The sequence below is a fragment of the Nipponia nippon genome, unplaced genomic scaffold (genome assembly GCF_047370975.1).
Source record: "Nipponia nippon isolate SJK-2023a ecotype South Korea unplaced genomic scaffold, ASM4737097v1 scaffold_3, whole genome shotgun sequence".
Lineage (NCBI taxonomy): Eukaryota > Metazoa > Chordata > Aves > Pelecaniformes > Threskiornithidae > Nipponia > Nipponia nippon.
Window position 1 is genome coordinate 97,090,769 of NW_028262347.1, and position 21,546 is coordinate 97,112,314.

Consider the following 21,546-nt stretch of genomic DNA (forward strand, 5'->3'; position numbering starts at 1 on the left):
AATTTAAGCATTTGCTTAAATTGAACAAGCTGTAAGCACCTGCTTAGAAGTAGGTATTTGTTATAACACGTTTCCTGAATACAGGTCATAAACTATAATAAATCTTAGTCTCCATAAGTATCTCTTATGCTTTCTATTTACATCCTATTTTGAAACAGCATGGCGAATGAAAAAGAATGAATTTATATTGCAAGCATGTTACAAATATGAGTGGCATGTTTTGAGTATAGCTAGGAGCTCATAATTAGTAAGATTTATGAATATAGGTGGGTGAGGAAATAATTTCTCAAGCACAAAAACTTATTAAACTTCTAAAATTCTTCCTTAGCCAAAACAACTTGTAAAGTTAATATCAGAATAATCTGAATAGATATATAATCTGAAGGATTATAGTGTCAAATTAAATTGGTTGATTCTGAAACATCTCTTTCAGAAACATTTTTGGATATCTACTCATTTTTGCAACCAATGAAATTGAATAATTTAATTTGTAAAACGTCAAAATGAACTCTTTAGCTTCTCATAAAATTTCAGGGGAAATTAATAAAAGCAACTCGAGAGTTTGCATGAATAATTATTTTCTGACCAGCTAAATTACATACACTGAGGAAATATGCATATATATCCGTATGTCCTACTGGAAAGCCAGCCACTTGCATGTTGGTCTCCATAATGGTTATGGAACATCCCGTCTTTTTTGATGACTGTTTTTAAGTGGAGACTTCATATAAAGTCTAAACAATGACAGTGAAACTTGATCACAGCATCGGACTTTGGGAATCTCTCCCATACATACAATGTTCTTAGAATTTAATCAGGAAAATAACAAAACAAATTACAAATTTTTGGAACTCTAATTTGGATTTATTTAGAAAACTTGGGTTTAGAGTTGTTTCTACACCTATAAACACATGTAAGTGAACTGGAATATTCAGCTCCCCTGCTGCAGTCTTTAACATTACAATTGAGATTCCCGAAGGTAATTTATTGAGAGAAACAATCTAATAATTAAGTTCCTTTTATGATCATACGACCTAACATTAATATTAGGTTTATGCATATTCATGTTGCCAAACTATAGGATGCACAGTTATAAAATTAGAAACTATTAATAATTCAAAGTTATTCACTGATTAATATATTTATTTTATGATTTTTGTTTTCAAAACAAACGGGCCTTATGTGTTCTACTTTAGAGATATTCGGCAATAAAGTATTGTTACTTCAGAAAGAAATAAAGTCAATAGTCATCTATAAAAGTCTAAGCCATAAAGAGCAGCCCATTACTGTACTCTCCCTCTGTTGCTAACACTTACAGCACTTTCTTGATTACCCTAAAAGGAATAATTGGAAGGGCATAGTGTTTAATTATAGTTCTAAACTTCCTCAGATTGAATTTATTTTAAAGAAGGACTTTTAATTTAATGGTGCATAGGGAAATGCATATTTCTAGCAGCAGGTATTATACAATTGTCAGACTAAGAAAGTCAGTGTCTTCATGGAAACTTTTTTCTTAAAGGGTGCACCGTTCAGACTTTCTGTAGCTGTTAGCAATATTTTAAATTTTTGATATATCAAATTAAACCCAAGGATTATCCCCCATGCAGGAGGAATGCTTTGATAACTCTTAAGCATGATCAAGATACATCTGCCTGATGAGGAAGCTCCTAAAAATCTGTTGAGTAAAAGCTAACATATGATAAGGGTTGAGGCACTTTAAATTTGTTGGTTTTTACACCCTTAAGACACTAGCCAATGTCAGAGTTACAATACTGTTTTATGTGCCCTCTATGCAACCCGGTCTAGACACTCTTATTTACTTTTTGGACAGTTTGCCAGATGGAGCCACAGCCAGGGTGTTAGGGAGTGATTAGTATCTTACCATTACCATGTTTCATATATCTGATAAGACCTCTTGACTGAACTGGAGGTGCGCATTTTTTCATTACTCTTCAAACTTCAGTTCCCAGAATCTGGCGTAAGCATACTTCAACTCTTCCCAGTAACTCTTAACTATCATGTTTATAATGCAGGTAAAAAACCAAACCCAACACCCCCACCTCCTGCTGAGATATGAAGCACTATTGTCTTGCGAGTTCATTTTTGAACCATTATTTCTACTCATTATTTTTAGACACAGCTCTCCCCACAACCTCATCAAAGTCATGGTATTTGGAAGGCTGTTCCAACCCAGCTCTCCACCACTCCCTACAACAGTGCAAAATCAAGAGAGGCACAGCTGAATAACAGAGGGACACTGTATTCACACTATGCTCAGTTGTTGACTGCATGTCCTTCCAACTGACAATCCCATTCTGCCTTTTCTGAATCTCTCTTCATCAGCAAAACCCCCAAGCCTTTCCAGGAAGAACAGGAACACCTTATCCTCTCTTTCTTTCTTCTGCAGATCTAAAATGCATAATGGTATTTCTAATGCAGTGGCAAAACAGCTGTCTCTCTTCACAATTTATACTACAACCAAGGAGCCTGCAGAGAGGAACTGTCCTGCCACAGCATCCTCCCAGCTAGCATCACTGTCACGCTGTAGGTCCAAAGAACAATTAAATGAAATCTCTCAAGACATTAGAACAGGTAGGAGTGTTTTGATGAAACATGAACGAACTCAAATCTTCACTCAAATCGTGCACGAACTACCCTTGAAGTTTGGGGGGATGAAAAAAAATAAAGAAAGATCTGGTGACTTTTCCAACTTCTTTTTTTTTTTTTTTCCTGATAGAAATGTCAAAATATTTTATATTTTTTTAAATAAAAGTACTCCTCATCAGATTTCCTACCCATTAAAATAAATTCTAAAAAGGGGGATTCAGATAAGCATCCAAACTTTTAAATAGTGCAAATGTCCACATTTTTGATGCTCAGCCTTCGTGACTAACCTCATGCAGGTACTATTTATATTGATATGTGTTCTCTCATTAGCTCCAGCTGGAACAGGAATGAGGGATGACAACCATACAGAACATATTTATAGATACAGTGGCACTGACAAGCATGTCATGTAATTGCTATGAGGTTTTTGCAACTCAAATTACACACATAACAATAAATATTACAAAATAATGTTTAGTTGAGAAGATAAAGAATAGAGTGGAAAGTGAAAATAGTTTAGTACAGATGATTCCACCGTACTTGGATAGTTCAATGTGCTTGTGCATTACAGATACTCAGTTATGCAACTACATCAGCAGTTTACAACTACTAGCTACAGGTTACAGATATCTGCAGAGAACTTGTCTCCTTCTGCATTTCTAACTTTACCTTTGTTCTCAGTATACAGAAACAAAAGGGACATTCAAGGATACGAAATGAAATGCAAAAAGGAGATGGTATGTTTAAACTTTTATTTTCAAAAGAGGAACATGATTATTGCACTGATAGTAAAAGACACAAAATTATTATCATCAAAAAAAGAACTGGAAAGGACACAATCACTTCTTTCCTGATATCAGAAAATAGAAACAAGAACACATATTACTCCTGTTTACTTTTTTTTTTTTGACTTAGATAGCGTGGCCATGGGGAAGTGTTCTAGCCTGTCCAGAGATAATGACAGCTTCAAAAGGAGGGGAGAAATTGAAGAATTGTAAAGCCATAAAAAGGACAGAAGCTAAATAACAAACACGCTAGACGAAGGCTCTTACTTTGTTTTGAAGTAGAACGCTGCACAAAGCATGCCCACTACGACTATGCCAAAGACGATACAGGAAATAGACAGCACCTGGCGCTGGTACACTTCTTCGCTCTCTGTGAACAGCAAAATTGAGAATTATGAAAGCATCAGAAAACAATACTTGCGAAAAGTGGATTTCAGCACATCATGGTTTCACTAATGATGGACAAATACGAGAGATTTGGAGGTCTGGGTTGGCCAATTCCTCAACAGAATGGATGCTTCTCTGAACCTCTCATCTAAATAACGTTCCTAGAGTTGTGGCCTCCTAGGAAAGTTTTATAAAAATGGTTCCAATACACACTGAAAGATTATTATTATAATGAAAATCTGGATAGTCTAATATTTTCTCTGCCCTACATGCTGTTTTTCAGCTTTTTTTAGAAAGCTTCTACTGTCAACAGGATAAAGAGCCCTACAGCCATGGAGTTTTTCTGGCTTAAGGCAAGACCCATCAGAGCTCTTACAAGGTCCCAGAAGATTCAGAGTTCTTTTTTAGCTACCCAAAAAATGTAAGTTTTTTCTTTTGATTGAATGGTGATTACAATGCCTTACTCCCATGTCATTCCCTGTACTTGAAGCTTACATACAACATACCACAGTAAAACAATTAGTTCAATCAACTTGGATGGAACCCAATGACTACTATGCTACAATGCACCAGATATTGCTTTCATAGGAGTCTATTTTTAAAAAGAAATTTCCTTAATAAATCTCATAATCTTTTAATTAATTTTAAAACAGGAACAGAATGAAAGTAAAAAAAAGAAAAAAGCTAAGAAAATGAGAGAAAACACTCATTCATGACAGCAGAGAGAAGCTGATAGGCAACTGAGTTTCACACACTGAATTTATCAACAGCTCCTTAAGTGTTATATTTTATTTTAATTATTTCAACTACTCTAGTCCAAAGTGCTAACATGCTAAACAGTGTTATTTTTTAAGATCAGTTTCTCCAAACATGCAACATACAAAACAGTATTTTCATTCATATATTTTAGGTAGAAAGCCAACATGTAGGATTATCAAAGCACAGTACAAGCACTGTGCACTGACAAACCTACATTTCCTTTCTAGGTTGGAGATCTTCAGTGCAGACCCGCCATCAATATGAATATGAGACACTTTTGTCAGGTAGGTGACAATAACTCCAAGTTCCAGGTTCATAAGTCTCAGGTTCGTAAGAAGAAAATATTATATGACAACATCAAGGTGAATCTAGAAAAATATTGAAAAAAATCTACATCTAAATGGAACTTCAGTCAAATACTATCTGGTGTTATAATGACTGAAGACTATGTGCAGTATCCTAATCAGTAATAATTATTAATTTCTCAAGAATGAATATCACAGTGCTGTTACTAAACATCTGGAATCTTAAATACAGTCATTTGTCTCTTGTCCCAGTCCCTTTTCATAAGCTATTTCAAATAAAATTACAAGTACCAAACCTTTATTTCTTAATTACTTCTTTACTTGCTCACTCAAAGAACACCAGTGATTCAGAAGCCATTTCTAAGATGCAAAATGTCCTCAGCTCCTGTTGGCCTTTTTTCTCTCCTTTAATTTTGAAATTCTAAAAGCTGTACTTTTAAAATATTGTCTTAAAAATAAAATGAAGCAAATACAGTAACTTACAGTTTTTACATGTCTAAAATATATCTGGAAAGGTTGTAATTCAATAGGAAATCCTGATAATATTGCAGTAAAACTGATTCCAGTAGAGCTTTAGGCCCATTCCTTATTGGCATGTATAAAATTTGCATGTAGACAGTCAGTCCTCATTGGCAACGAACTAAATGTTTGGGGGGTTAATTTCTTTTTTTGTTGTGTTTAATTGTTTTTACTAGCCTGTGTAAACACAATTATCCACCTTCCATTTCCACTGCAGTACACAACGAACGAATCTTACAAATTTTGAATTCTTATGTTGAGGTAGATCACACTGCAAATAGTTAAAGAATTGTTCAGTTCAGCAATTGTTAATCTATTCTGTCTGAATACCAATTTCAGCACCTATTGCCTAAGATGACAACTAAAACATACATACTTCTGAACTGTAATTTCACTCAAACATTGCATATAATTAAAAAAAAAGTTTATTAAAAGAAATTGATTTAAGTAATGTGTGCAAACAGGCTTAATTTTGCTTTTCTTTCAACCTAAGTCCTCATTAAATACTTTCTTTTTTTTTTTTTTCTTTTGTTATTTTTTTGAGAAACAGTGAGTTTAATGCAGCTATGGTCTTTTGTCAGTCCCAAATAGCTATCACTGCCTTGTTAAAGATGCTTTAGAATACGTCTTACCAAGATAAAAGCACTTCAGAGACTAGACAACATTATCTTCCTCAAACAACTATGTGAAGATTTAAGTCTCCTGTGTAGTCAGATTAATCCCTGTCACTAGCTTTTAACACATGCTGATCAATGCTTTCTTTCCTTTTTGTTTATTTTGTACAGTGCATATTTAAAGAACTACTTATTGATTAACTTTACTCCATTTCTTAGACACCTTTGTTCACTTTTTTAGATCCTTTAAATCTTTGTGTATTGGACTCCACCATTTTTTGTCTCTAACATCTTAAAATATAATCAGGTAAGCATTTTTCCATTCTCTAATCTTCTACATTGGCTTTTAAAAAAAACCCCACCTTCTTACTGATAAAAATGTAATCTGTCTCTCTGTGTAAACTTTGAAGGTCTCCTCATTGTTGCCTTGATGTAACCTCACTATTGCTCTAAACACATATAGCACAGCTGAGAGACTCTCTAGCCAAGGTGTACTGAATAGGGCCTTTAAATAAGGCAGAAGGCTACAGCTGAGTACTGCAAAGCACTTTTGCTCTCACAGAACAGAAAGCTGTAGAAGTTCAACATGTAAAAAAGAGAAGAACTGAAAATTCCTTCTCCTTAGTTGAAGATGTGCATCAACCCGTGCATACACGTATTTACATACTGATATAAACTTACTTCCCAAGGTAATCTGTGACTGAAATTATGATAAGTGTCTATTCACATATATTCATATATTCCTTGTGAAGTAAATCACCTTAATTATATTCTATTGAAAGAAATACTCTGGGAGAGGGTTCTTCATTTAATGAGCAGCCAAGAAAATACTTCAGCTAAAAAACCAAAATATAAACTGCCATGGATATTCCTGAATAATCCAGTTGAGGAGTTAAGACTACAGAATATGAATTCCACCAAGCATTCCAATTATACAAAATGCGTACCCTATACCAACAGAAATACATCCACAGACTACAGTGCTGAAAACTAACACAGTAAACTGTTTAGATGCAGACTATTTTGTTTAACAAAAATTATGGAAAGAAAGATCTTCCTAGAACATAAAGACAGGACAAACTCATATGGGACATGAAGTCTGTTGAAAGGTTGGGTTCCCATAGACAAGTCCCTATTCACTGTGCACACTTACATGTGTAGCCCATTTTTATTTATACTATTGATTCTTTCTTATTTTCATTCCTGCTACAAAACTGTCTTCTCCCTTCACCTCTGTCACGTCACGCCACTGAATGTCAACTTCAGGTGCCTTAAGTGCTCCTTTTTCTAAGCTTATCTCACACGTTTGCTTCCATTAGGAAACACAAAAAGACTACTGGTGACCCACAGCAGCAAAGTTTCTTCCAGCACTCACATCACAGTCACATTTCATCTGTCTCTTACTAAAAAAAAAGTACATGCCATATTCCAGGTACTAGGGTTTTGGTTTTTTTTTTATTCTCTTGCTCTTTAAAATTTATTCCTAAAGGCTGTCATCTGTCTGCTTTATGCATGTGAAAGACCCACTGAAGCATACACATAAGTCTTTAGAGGATTAAAAAGTGTAGGGTAGACACATTTTTTTTTTTCATGTTTGTTACTTCTAAAGGATATGGTAGTTTTCTTGTGTAAATAAGATGAAACTTGCCTCTTCTTTGTGACTTTATTATAAAAGGAGGAGCACTGGTACAAGGTTCTTGAGAAACAACCACATATGTTTCTAACCATATTACTGAGAAAAAATAATTTAGTTAATTAAAACAGATTATGTTAGGCTTTGTTAGCACCTAAATAGCACAGTATCATTACCAGCCATAATCACTGGATCCTCTAGTTCTATTGTGTATTTTCTGAATTCATTGAAATGTCTTTGAAAGGTATTTCAAATATGAAGAACAGCACTGTGTAAGTGGCCTAACCAAAATGATAACAACATAAAAATAGTAGCTTTCCCCCTTGTGGTGCTTATTTCAATGGCTCTTGAATAAAATCTCAATATGGTCACAAGCATCACAGAGAATAATTACTGAATATTCAAACTGAGCCAACTGAGAAATTACGACATTTACCATACGAATGCATTGCTTAAGCTTTGCTCTATAAAGAAAAAAAATGAGTAAATGTGCAGATTAATTTTTCTGCTGAAGTTTTTACTCCCAGCCCAAAAAGCACCACAAACCCTAACAGCATTCAGCATTCCCTTACCTTCCTCACTTCCCTCCCCTAAATGGATCTGCTCTGCGTTGCTGCAAGTAACAATATGCTATAGAATAAATGTGGAAAGCCCAGTATGACAAATAATTGATTTCCATGTGCTTTCTCCCATCGATAAAAGCCAATGAAAACTTTATGAAAATAATTCTATGACTTATTTTTCACCAGAAAATTCAGAGATGTTCTTCACCTTTTTCTGAATCCCTGCCATTTAAGAGTTAACAGAGGAAGCCTGGCCTAATGGATAGAACACAAAAACAGCTTTTCCTTAATAAATTACAAGACAGCACGAAGACAGGCTTTCTTTTGGTCCCCATGCAAAAACTAAGCCATGCAGGTGCAGCGAAGTGGGCACTGCCACCTCCGCTGTAACCTCATTGCCGCACACTTTTTTTCATTTTCGTTCATTCCCTGCCTGTGCATTTACTGACACACCTCTTCACATGCCATATTGTATCGGAATGTCCTGCAGAGCCAGAACCTTGCTACTGAGGTGAACCTCAATAGTATCATGTGCCACTTACACTCTTATTAGAGTCCTGTGTCCTCAAAGTCCCATATACAACAACTGAGGAGGACTATGTGGAAACCCCATACACAACGTCAAGACTTCCAGTAAAATACGGATTCCCATACGCTAAAAGGCAAGAGAGTAGTTAAAGTGTATTTCTCAATATACTTAGATTTATGTGTGACAAGTGCTGAACTATATAAGGCATTCTAAATTTAATTCATGAAGATAATAAAAAAAGCCTGCGTGTTCCACAAAATCTGTGATTGCTTCAGCATCAGACTTCCAACTCTCCCAAGAGTTTTCTCTGTTCTTTCACTTGCAAAAACCTACCGTACAGATTGACTGCCATATGCTGTAGCTTGTGCTAAGGCAGAATGATTTAACAGTTGAAATCCTACAAGTCACAGTTCACAGATTTCTTCTTTGACCTTAGGTAAGTCAAGATCCTTGTTCTTTCTGTAACCATGAGGATAATATTGCCTCTTCCATTTCAGTGATTAACGTAATAAAATTTAACATAAACATATAACCTCTAAAAGAATGAAATCTATGCAAATACATAAAATAGATAAAGCTGCCCTAGATAATTCTGTTCCAACATCTTTAAGAGCATATGAATTACTTCACATAAAATACCATGTTTTATTCTAATTCTCAGCTACTTTTATTAGACACTGAGTTTTCTTGCTTCAGCTCTTGCCTGTCTGGGTAGAATTTCCCTTTTAAAAGGGCTTCAAAACACTTGGGTTCACAAATTAGAAGCGGAAGTTTGTATCTGCTATCGTTTACAGAAAGGGCAGAGTCAAGGTTAGTTGCACAGATTCACACGTCAAACTGGAATCAGAGCAAGCTGACTTGGGCTGGCAAAAGTTCATAAAGCATTTATTTAATAGTTTCGATAGTGATTCTCTCTTGGGAAGAACTGTTCAATGATTCTGATTGTAATGAAGATTAACAAAATACATTTTCTTGTACTTGTGGAACATCCACAGCAGAAGGATCTTAATGAAAGCAAAGTGAAATAGATGTAGCCCATTATATATTATAATTGCACGATATTACACGTTGTTTGACTATTGGTATTTAATACTAGTGAGATCATTTTCTGTGTATACAGAAGGCAGAAAAGGAAAGGATGAGTATTCAACCAGACTGACCTATTTTGAGTACTTGATTCTACCATACTAATGTTGCATTAGCCCAAGGTTTGCATGGAATATTAAAAATGAAGCAATGAATTAAGTATAATGTTATAGACTCATCACGAAAAGGAATACAAAGGTATGTGCTCTAACCCTGACCTCTCAATGAGCTATTTTAGGTTGGTGAGTGAAAGGTGAAATCTCATGCAAAAATTAATGAACCAAAATCTCCTGAAAAATTATTTCCATCAAACCCATCCTTAAAAAAACCCCACAAAATAAAATGAGCCAAACAGTGGAGAGTTATTTACAAAAAAGGAATAAAGAGAGGCTAACCTTACACAAGAATGTCTAGTGTTGTCTATGGTTACAATACTTGAAGTGCAATAATCAAGAAGCAAAGGTGCCCATATTCTTAATAAATGCTAGTTGTTATGAAGTGAAAATTTGGTAAGTACTTTTAAACAGCAAGATCACAATTCTGAAGGTAATTTAATTTTAACTTGGGTTTCTTAAGAAACAGTCCTTGGTCCTTGCCTTTTATCTGCAGGGAACTTGGGAAATTTTGTCAGCTATACCCAGAACTCAAATCTAACAAACTTTCAAAGCCTTGGTTAAGTACATTCAGTGAAATATATTTATTAAATCTTAGGCTTGAAATAGCTCCACAGGCAGCTAAGGGATGAGAGGTAGCTTTTTCCTTTTTAAGAAAAAGTCTGGTTAGGAGTTCTCATGTATTGACAATTTACGAGTAAGATGATCCAATTCTATTATGAACTTCATCTACTTTCGTTCTATTTCTAAGATGGATAAGGTCAGTCATCTATCAACAAAATTCATTACCTAAGTCTCATCGGCGTCTGTGTGCATGCGCAAATTTTCCTTTTTTAAAGATTCAGTTTTAGAATTTATTATAGCAATTCTAAGTTTCTCTAAGACCTATTACTGCAAAAATACACCCAGTAAGCTAACTTGTACTACATTCTTATTATATACTAATAAGAATAAAAATTACAGATGAACCTTGCTTTTATCTTATTCATTTTTGATACAACCTGAATATAAATGTTTTAACCTGAGTTTGCTAAGTATAAGAGAAAAACAAATACGAAGGCCATTCTTCCTCCCTCCCCCAACCTCCAGTCTGGATATAGGGGAAAAAAAGTTACCTGCTTAATAGAGGTTGACAGCTAAAAATCTATGGCAGTATTTTAGACAATGAGCACACTGAAAAAAAACTTATGATAAAAAGGGTAAAGCTGTCTAAAACTGTGATCCTCTCACAGTAATCCCCCTGCCTGATGGCTGCCTGCATTTACTGCTGATGTGTGAAAGGGATGAGTGGCTAAAGAGCTGCCCCCCCTAAGGAACAGCAGTCCCAAAGGAGAGAAACTTGATATCTGGTGGAGAAAAAAAGAACCCACTAAAAGATCTGAAACATTTCATTTTTATTTTATGTTAGACCACTGTTGAGGGCATTTCTACTAAAAATGCATCAGGTTGCTGAAGAAATAGTATCATGATGATATGGTGTGAAATTCTGGGCAAACCAGCTACACCTAAATGAGATGAAGTCTTCCTCTAATCTCACGTGAAAACTTGTGGATTTGAGATACAAAGCTAAATACTTACTGAAGTTTTTCCTGGGCAGTAAGGATTGCACATGGCCCTATATGCTGTGGTATTCCTGCAGCTGAGTTGCAATTGAGAAAAGAAACAAACAGCTCTCAGCAGAAAAGAGCAGGGAAGTAGCAGGCATTTTCAAAGAAATGGTGCCCCTTTCCCCCAGAAAGACCACGTCATGTCTGAAATGGAGGGGGATGGGAACCCACAAAGCACCTATTCTTTTGTCATCTCCTATTGTTTGGTGCAGAAGGGCACTGACCCACAATGATACTCCAGTCATCAAGCCAAACTCATCCAATTTAGTTATAACTCAATCAGCCATCAGCAATTAGTCCCACAAGCAGTATATCAGTTACTGGTTTCTGGACACAGAAAGCTCTGTCTTTATTACCACAAATGAAAAAGAAAAAGAGACTGAGAATAGCAAGGGGAAGCAGACACTGGTGAATAGGAACATCCAAATCTTAACAGCATGATGAGGCAGAACAATTTGCCCCCTCATTCTTTGACTGTGAAAGAAACTTTAGAGCCTAATATCCCCTCTTTGTACGCTTTTTCTTTGTGAGTATTCACATTGCACATGCGAGAACCACAGTGTCAATGCTGTATGAGTGCTGTTCCTGGCACGACGGATGGCACGACAGGCGGTGCCGGGAATCCACCAGGGACGGGACAGCACCGGGAGCACAGCAGCAGCAACTCATGCAGCCAGCAGAAAATGAATAGCAATGGAGTGGTACCAAAGCAGCCAACTGCAAAAATGCACTGAAAGAAAATTCCAGTGGGATGGCTAGCGGTTTTTAAACCTTTACAGTACTCTGCAAGTCTAGGTGGTGCAAAACCTCTTCAGAGTACCATTGTTATGCTTGCTAGTACCTCAGTACTGAACTAATAGCTAAAACTAACAGCTACTGAACTAACAGCTAAAACCACTGGTGTTTTAGTTACTAAAGCCTCTTAGCTAATAGCTAAAACTTCATGATCTACCATCAAGTCTTACTCTTTATGTCACTTCTGTTTACTGAGAATCACAGCTCCAAGTACCTCCAGCTTCTACTGCAGGTCCAAGAGATGCAAATTCAACCCCTAACTGAAGTCTTTCACCATCAGACCACTCTTGGTGACATGATCATACTAAGTCAGCAGGCAAGGAGGGCATGAAAGATGCTGATAATTGTTTCACAGCCAAACACTAACCAAGCAGACAGTCTGCACAGTTCCAGCTACCTTTGTGTTGACAGCACTGTTGTCCATTCTCATGTAATGGTTTTGAAACCATTTGAAATTAAGGTAAGAAAATCCACATAACTGTAATGCATTACAAAGTCTGAATGTTACCTACCGGTCTTCCATTGAACAAAGAAATTTGCAACATTTTCTGCATTGTACAGAAAAAAGCTTCAAGGCATAAATCACAAAAGCTTAAAGATAGGAAAATATTACAAATATACAGTGATTTTTTTTTAAACAAATAACATTATTTCCAGAAGGATTTAGGTTTTTTGTTTGTTTGTTTGTTGGTTGGTTTGTTTTTTTTTTTTCTCCAGTGGCTATGTTTCCATGTATATTCTTGCAGGCTATCAATTATTTACCAGGTCCTAGAGACCTTTCATACCATAGATTTCCCACAGAAAGTATTACTCCCTTGCTCGCTCTCTGACAGAGTGTGCAAGCTCCACAAATCTGTATGGCAGTCTTAAGTGGGAGGGGAATGGTATACTATCCTGCTCCAGAATGATGACTCACCCTTTTTCCTATCTTAATTTTTGACTGCTTCTTGGCACGCCTCTTCATCTTCCCTCTCTGATTTTGTTATCTTCCTTTCTTTTTCTTATTTTTTATTGTAAAGGTTATAACCAAACACAGTTTAAAAGTGTCTTTGCTATCATCTTTTTTTCCCCCGCCATAAGCATGAAAAATCTTCCAAATTAAACTTCTGTTCAGCATTTATTCATCTTGTAATATGGCCTTCTATTTCTGCAAAGTCCATGCTCAGCTGAGCTTTCCAGCTCTCCTGAGGCCCTGGTTCAGCCATACTTTGTGCTGGTAAATGGAGGAAGCAGAGGGAAGGACATTTAGACACAAGCTTCCTGCATGAATTATTGTAGGGTGTATCACGGTTTCTTAATATATATATATAGGGACTAATCCGAAGACCATTAAGTGCAATAGGCATTGGATCAGACATATAATCATTGCACTTTAAATTGTTTTATATGTAACTCCATAAAGACAGTTTCTGAGAGGTTTATTACATAAAAATAGTATGGCTTTATAAAGCAATAGCATTCTTTAATTCTGCCTTAGTAATTCCTTAGCTGATGAGAGTTGTTATTGCTAAGATCCTAAGCATGGCTAACATCTAATATAATAATGTCTTAATTTCCCAGCTGATATTTTATTTGATCTCAGAGCTTGCATTGCTATTATCAACGAAGCCTTGTCACTGGAATTTCTGCCACAAGTGAGGCTTATATATTCTGTATCTTACTCACTTGCTAGTATTGAACATTCCACTCAAATCTCAAGCTAACATCAAAGCTGCCAAAGTATATTTGACAGCTATTGTTGATGGCTACATTGTCAGAAGCTCACAGTAAGTCAAGCAATATTATAATTAACTGCCATCTCTGTTTTTTGACTGCTGCTGTTTTAACCAGGGTGCTTTTATAGATTTTTTTACAAAAATACGGTGTGAGCAGTGACAGGAGAACCATAGAAAATGATCGTTAATAATGTGAAATATTTTTTGCTTTTCTTCTTCATACACTGAAACAGAAATGTGGTGTTCTACCTCGGAAGGCTCTGGAGGGTGAGGGCATGGAGGATAAGGACAAGGGCTTAGTCAGCTGCAGAAAGATGTGACAAGGGACCCTGTGTTGCTACTGAAGTACAACAGTTTCTGAACAAGACTCAGCACGCACAGGACTACGTATTTATGCATTGCATTCTTTTTGTTCCAAGCTCCAACTCCTTGACCTGGCTTCTCCTCACAAGCCAGTGACCAGGGATGTATGTGATGACAAGGAGAGAGACTGCCAGAGGGAGTCAAAGAAGTGTCCTTCTTTGACTGCCAGAGGGAGTCAAAGAAGTGTCCTTCTTCACAGAGCATTGTGTCAATCTGTGTTCCCCTTGAAGCCATCCCCACTCAAAGCTCCCAGATATGTGGAGGATTAAGGGACTGTATACTTGTGCACCCATTACTTGTTCTGCTGATTTTCCCTACCTACTCCATGAGCCAGTGGAAACTGGAGACAAGAGATCTGGCTTGGTGTGTGCTGTCCCTTACCTCTACAGGTACGCTGGCATCCCCCTCACCTTGTCACATAATATTTCTGTCAGTCAGGTTCCCATCAGAGCAAGTGCATGTTTGCTCATCATGACTATAACACTCAAGTCCAGGCTGGATAAGTGATCAGAGAGAAAACCAGACTATATTGGCAGAGAGAGAAAAGTAAATATGGTGACTGTAAGCAGCTATACTCTTCCTTTAATCCTCCAGAGGCTTTTTGCCAACATGAGGGATAATGCATCCAGTTGTTCATACTGAGCAATAGCAGTCTTCTAATGTGAGTAGCAGTGTTAAGACACGATTAAGCCCTCAGCCCACAAAATGTCTAGCAGAGCACTCCCTGCGCTCACCCACGTTGAGGGATCTGCTTCGTGCATTTGGCAGTGGCTGCAGGTAGGCAGCGAGTTGCCAAAACCAAGTTGCTCAAGTGTCAACTTGTACATGTATGTAACTGCTGGGACTGCCGCAGTGCAAGCCTTATCACATCCCTTTGCTTCAGAAGGATTGAAGAAGTGGATTAAAATCTTTACGAACTGACATATTGTATGACATCAATAATACAGCCTAATTGTGTTCCTAGTTAAAAGAAAGTTCTTAAAGTAGTTGAGAATACAGTTTTACTTATTCTCATAACTCCTCTTCCTGGCCTCCCGACAGATATATACAAAAAGCAATATATAGTCCAATCTCTCTATATTAATATATTTAGGTGGGTTTTAAACACATGTGCAAATCGTAGCTCAAAGGCATGTAAACACCTGCTTAAAGATAAGCATGTACGTAAACACAAATACAATTTTACTGATAGATTTTTAAATTTCAAAATCCCTTATATATGCTGTTTTTTTTTTTTTCAAGAGTGAAGCACACAAAGTGTCAGAAAAAAAATCCATTAACTTGCCATTTCAAAAAGATGCATGGTTATCCAAAACCATACAGTGCAACATAACTTCTTATAATCTATCGAAGAATAAGAAATTAAACTCAGCAATAGCAAAAGTATTTTCAGAATGACACATGTAATGAGTTTAAAATTAAATGTGACTTTAAAAAGTAAATAAAATAAGTATCAAATTATCTCTGTCCCTGAAGAGGTTATTGAGAGGACGGAGCCAGCGGCGCGTGGCAGGAGGACAAGACAAAACAGACAGTACTTGAAACGAGAGTTTTCCACTGGATATGAGGAAAAACTTCTTCCCATGAGGACAGCTTGGTGGTGGATCAGGATGCCCAGTGAGTCCGTGCAGTGTCTATCTGTGGAGGTTTTTGGCACCCATCCAGTTGTCTAGGGAGCTCCTGAGGTCCCTCCAAACCTGGATTATTTTATGACTGCATGAAAGGGAGCAGCTTTACACAGTCACTGTGTGGCAAACAGAAGGACATATTACACCAATGTCAAACATTTTCAAGTGAAGCCTGACTGGTGGTACCGGTAATAAACATTTCTACACAGAGTGCTTGGGTGGGTGTTGCAAGCCAGGAGCTGTCATACATGGTAGTGATGCTGGCAGCACAGGGCAGCTTTTGATGTGCTTTGTTAAATCTCTGGTCACTACTTTTATCTAAAAATTGCAAATGGAAATACTATGCCAGAAGTAAGCACTACCTCTGCTTCATCACAACATTTTAGCACAAAGCTCGCTTTGCCAAGCAGTAACAGCAAAGTGCCTTCTGATTCATGCTTTATACGACAGCCCTTTCTGTACTCCTAAGCTTCATGTCTTTTAAAAATATTCACATTATTTTCTGTGGCAGTCGTGATGGACAGCTTATGACTATAGGGCCAAATGGGTGCTGAGCCTTGAACAAACATTGCTGAAACATCACAGCTCAGAGTATGGCTTAATGACAAGAATAAGCAGACTTGGAGAGGCTGAACAGAACAAACAAAGGCAGTAGCATGCAATAACTTGGCCTACTTGGGTCTGCCTGCAACCCAGTTTTCTTTTCTGCCTGGGCGAGACCTATTTTGAAGAGCTCGAATAGCGCTGAACGACCGAGGGCGGGCTGATGGGGAGGCAGGAGGCGACAGCTGCTGCACTGCCATGGCATGAAAGCAAAAGGTGAAAGAACACAGAAGAATAGACTGCAGAAGACAGTGCCATTTACTATCCCAATGCTGTGGAAGAGGGGTGAGAGTTCATGGAGACGCCTTTATGATTGCAACTGAAAGTCCACACAAAAAGGCTTCCTTGCTGGCTGATCTGCTGCCTCTGGATCTAAGTCATTGTTCTCTCCCCTACATCTGAAGTTACTCATGGTTTAAAATTATATGCCTTCATATTTCCTAGCAGCTTTAAATAGATATGATTAATTCTCCTGTCACTAATTCAGGAAAAATCTAGTTTGCAATATTATCAAGAAGACAGGTAGGTAAAATCTCTGCACATCTTAGTTGTCTTTGAATTTTTCCTTTGCTGTCAGGTGTTGCTAAAGCCAAGGAAAATGCATTGCCTTTCCACGTTGCTCTTCATACATCCTCTTTGACAACTTCTATCTGTTTTGCTTCTCTGAGCAGGACTAGAGAGGAGATTCCTTCAGATGACCCTTCTTTACTCATTATCTTAACGGTATACATCTTACACCTACTCTAAGAAACAATCAGAAAACACACGATTCATCAAGTTGCCAACATATTGCCATCATCAATTTCAATTTTCACAATATTGTCACAGAATGCAGAAGTGGTATACAAAAATGGTAGTTATGAACTAAGAGAAATGAATTAAATAGTCATTAAAAAGGTAAGGACTTACAGCTTCCTCAGTTGCTAACAATAAAGGAAACATCAAATCTCAGTTTTGATGTCTTTTCCCCTAAAACAGTTTTGTTTATATATGTTATATATATAACAAACATCTAAATATATATGTTTATCTATGTTATATATATAACAAACATATATCTTTACACTATGTTAATAGCTGGGAACTAGATTCAAGAACCTGCCAGACTGACATTCCTCTACCCCTAACTCTTCTCACTTGCAGCATTTATGAAATCTTTCTGGGTATTTCCACCTTGTTTAGACTCATTTTTGAGTTGGAAACATTTAAGCAGTGTTATAGATGGATTAATCTGTGAAAACCACCTGCTGGGACTCCTGTGCAGAGTAGAGCAAGAATTGCTAGGAATAGTGGGACTGATTCTGGTCTACTTTGCAACATGCAAGAAAATTTCACTGAAAACTTAGACTCATACTGGTGTAAACCCAGAATGTGCTTGACCTGCCATTACTATACACTAGCTGGAACAAGATCTGTCATTCAGATGTGAGCTTTCCTCTTATATTTTGTCTCAAATGGTTCTTATTGAACCAAAAATCCATTTCCAGGTATCCTTAACTGGCACATGGAACATCAAATGTTCCAATAATGCAGAATCAGTACTCAGAAAATACAGATAAAAGAATCAACTACCAGCTACGTGTCCCAATTAAGCAAAGCCTTCATTGATCATGCCTCTATTAGCTAATGCCAGATTTCAGCTCATTAAGAATATTTTCACAGAAGCAACAGCAATATTTGAAGAAAGTAGATATTTTCCCAGGCAAAGACTTGTGAATCCTCTGACAAGACATTTTGAAAGGATTTAGAAATTCTGACCAGGATGGTCCCTGAATATATTGCATATTTATGCTCATCCGTTTCTTGCTTCTTGTTTTACTGTTAGCCATCTCATAATGAAATTACATACTGAGTCATTTCTTCACTAAAAGGTTTGTTTTGTTTTGTTTTGTTTTGTTTTTAACCTTTTGACAAAAACAATATTATATTCTAGGTATTCTAAAATCAGCCTTAATTTCCATAACTTTATGAGTCAAACTATGTCCTGCAGAATACCGTAACACTGCGATGATTTCTGACCTATATTACTTGAATTTATAGAGAGAATCATAACTGACATCTCCATCAAGTGCTGTGGATGCCTTCAAATTCATTGAGTCATTGAGGTCATTTATGAGATGTTGAACTTCAGTAAGTGACTGTGTCAAAGTGTATATTTTTGCTTCAGTGAATTCACAAGCATAAGCCAGTTAATGGGAAATAACTCAGGGGTAACTCTCTTGTACTTGCAGTACATTTGTAGCTTACTATCAGGTTTATCAGATTTTGTTATGAAGACTAGTAACTTTTAGTCTATGAACACTATAGAAATAATCCAGGCTTTGGAGCTTAATGACTTTAATCATCACTGACAAAATTCAGTCCGTGCAATTATTCTCAGTTATATCCAGTTCAAGTACAAAATAGTCTGGAAGCCAAACTTTCCTTCTGGCAGGCCCCTAAATTAAAACATATAAATACAAATCACCTTATACATTACCCAGGACTCTCCATGTAATTTTTTTTCTTGGGGGGGTTGGGGTGGGGAAGGGTTTTCACTAAATCAAGATCTTCTACTATAAAGTTTAATGAAAAAGTTGCTTTTCTGCAAAAACAATTTTGGAAGTGAACCCCTTTCAAACCCTGGAAAATGTAAAAAATGTACTTCAAATAATCAAAATATTATTTCTATTTTTATAAATAAACCTCTTATGTAGGAGCTGTTTACATATTGTTTAACATTTGTAAAAATAATTTAAAAATTCTGTCAAATACTCACTGCAAGTACTGATAAAATCGTGTACTAAATCAGTAGGAAACTTCCCACCTACTTGAAATACATTTTTTTTTGATTACTCATTGCATATTGTTAGTAACATAATTGCTTTAACTTGTAAAAAACTACTTATGATAACCAAGACCTATTTATGGCAACCAAGGCCAAATTATTGAAAAAAACAACAGCAATTATTTTTTGTAGTATAATTATATGAAACTGTCCTCTTTCCTTCAAAAAAGTCTGCAAACAAGATAGAGGCAAGCTATTAGCTGATTCTTCTCACTGAAGTCCTTCTCACAGGAAAACCAATGTCTTAAATGGTGGAGAAAGATGTGGGTTTTTTTGCAGAAGAGTCCTTAAGGTTTATTCTTCAGATAAAAACTAAACAAATTGCAATGAAGGCTATCATAATTTCACTATTAGTCAGAGAAGAACCACAACCCAGAAGTAGAAAAGGAACATTGCAGATGCTTTTGAAAATTTCTCTGCAAAATTCATTTCCAACACTTTATAACTAACATCCAATATCATAAAGATATGTGAAACGCTTTTCAGATGTAAGGTCAAAATTTACCCTGGATCAAAGCCCATCCTTCTACTTTGTCTAGCTTAGTCTTGGCTCGCTATCAGAAAACTGTTCCAGAGTGCCTGGGAAAGGAAATAGAACAGCGAAATCATCCTCCCAAATCAGCTGAAAATAAGGATCTTTTGAAAGTCTGTAAGTTTGCTGAATCCTATTGCTACCTTAACTGTCTTGTTTAAGTTCTTGTGGTGTGCGTGTTGCAATTATGTACATATGGTAAGATTTTCCCCAAAGCTTCCTCAACAGTTAAAGAAAATTCAGATCTTGCTAATTAATCTTTAATATGAAATGGGTTAAAATTGACAGAACAAATCTGTGTCCAGCTAGGTACAAGTGATTTAAAGCCCTCTCCTATGAATAATGGAGCAGAAACATCAGAGATAAAGAAAAGAAGATCTCGGGGTTTAAATTCCTGTCTAGAGGCATTTGGTTTTGCTTTTAATTTTTTTTCTTTTCTTTTTTTTTTTATGACACTTCCAGAGCCTAAGAACAAAGATTTTCACATAACCAATTAAGAGATGCATGTAAGCATTCCTTTAATTTAGGGAATTAGCTAGTATGGGGATGAAATGACTAAAGACAAGGAGGAAGGGTTTGAAGAAAACAAGAAAACTTGATTTCTCAGAGGTTCCCCTACACATACAGGTCACTTCTCACAACCATAGCATCGTTTATGTTGGAAAAGACCTTTAAGATCATCAAGTCCAACCGTTAACCTACCACTGCCAAGTCCACCACTAAATCATGGCCCTAAGCACCACATCTACAAGTCTTTTAAATACCTTCAGGGATGGGGACTCAACCACTTCCCTGAGCAGCCTGTTCCAGTGCCTGACTACTCTTTCAGTGAAGAAGTTTTTCCTAATATCCAACCTAAACCTCCCCTGGCGCAACTTGAAGCCATTTCCTCTCGTCCTATCACTTGTTACCTGGGAGAAGAGACTGACCCCACCTCGCTACAACCTCCTTTCAGATAGTTGTAGAGCGCAATAAGGTCTCCCCTCAGCCTCCTCTTCTCCAGACTACACAACCCCAGCTCCCTCAGCCACTCCTCATAAGACTTGTGCTCTAGACCCTTCACCAGCTTCATTGCCCTTCTCTGGACACACTCCAGCACCTCGATGTCCTTCTTGTAGTGAGGGGCCCAAAACTGAACACAGTACTTGAGGTGCGGCCTCACCAGCGCCAAGTACAGGGGCACAATCACCTCCCTGGTCCTGCTGGCCACACTGTTCCTGATACAAGCCGGGATGCCATTGGCCCTCTTGGCCACCTGAGCGCACTGCTGGCTCATATTCAGCTGGCTGTTGACCAACACCCCCAGGTCCTTTTCCGCCAGGCAGCTCTCCAGCCACTCTTCCCCAAGCCTGTAGCGTTGCATAGGGTTGTTGTGACCCAAGTCACTGATTCACGATGCTGAAATGCAACAGACTTTTCTGCTTACCTGTTTGCAAATTCAGTAATTGCATTGCTATTAATGAAGAGAGGTTGAATAACATGCACACGACATATATGATATGGACATACATTAGCTTGTCTTTAAGAAAGGTTGGAGCTACAGAATACTGAGCTAAACACCAGGGTTTTTCCAGTA

General features: G+C 37.1%; 1 protein-coding gene across 3 annotated transcripts in view; it reads right to left on the reverse strand.

Annotated features, from left to right (window-relative positions):
• Positions 1-21,546, reverse strand: part of NRG3 (neuregulin 3) — a 422,606-nt gene that overhangs the window by 29,905 nt on the left and 371,155 nt on the right. For all 3 annotated transcript variants that reach the window (XM_087767347.1, XM_087767348.1, XM_087767346.1), the window contains exon 5: positions 3,660-3,762. In XM_087767347.1, the coding sequence (XP_087623473.1) occupies positions 3,660-3,762 (103 nt within the window). The remainder of the gene's footprint in view (positions 1-3,659; positions 3,763-21,546) is intronic.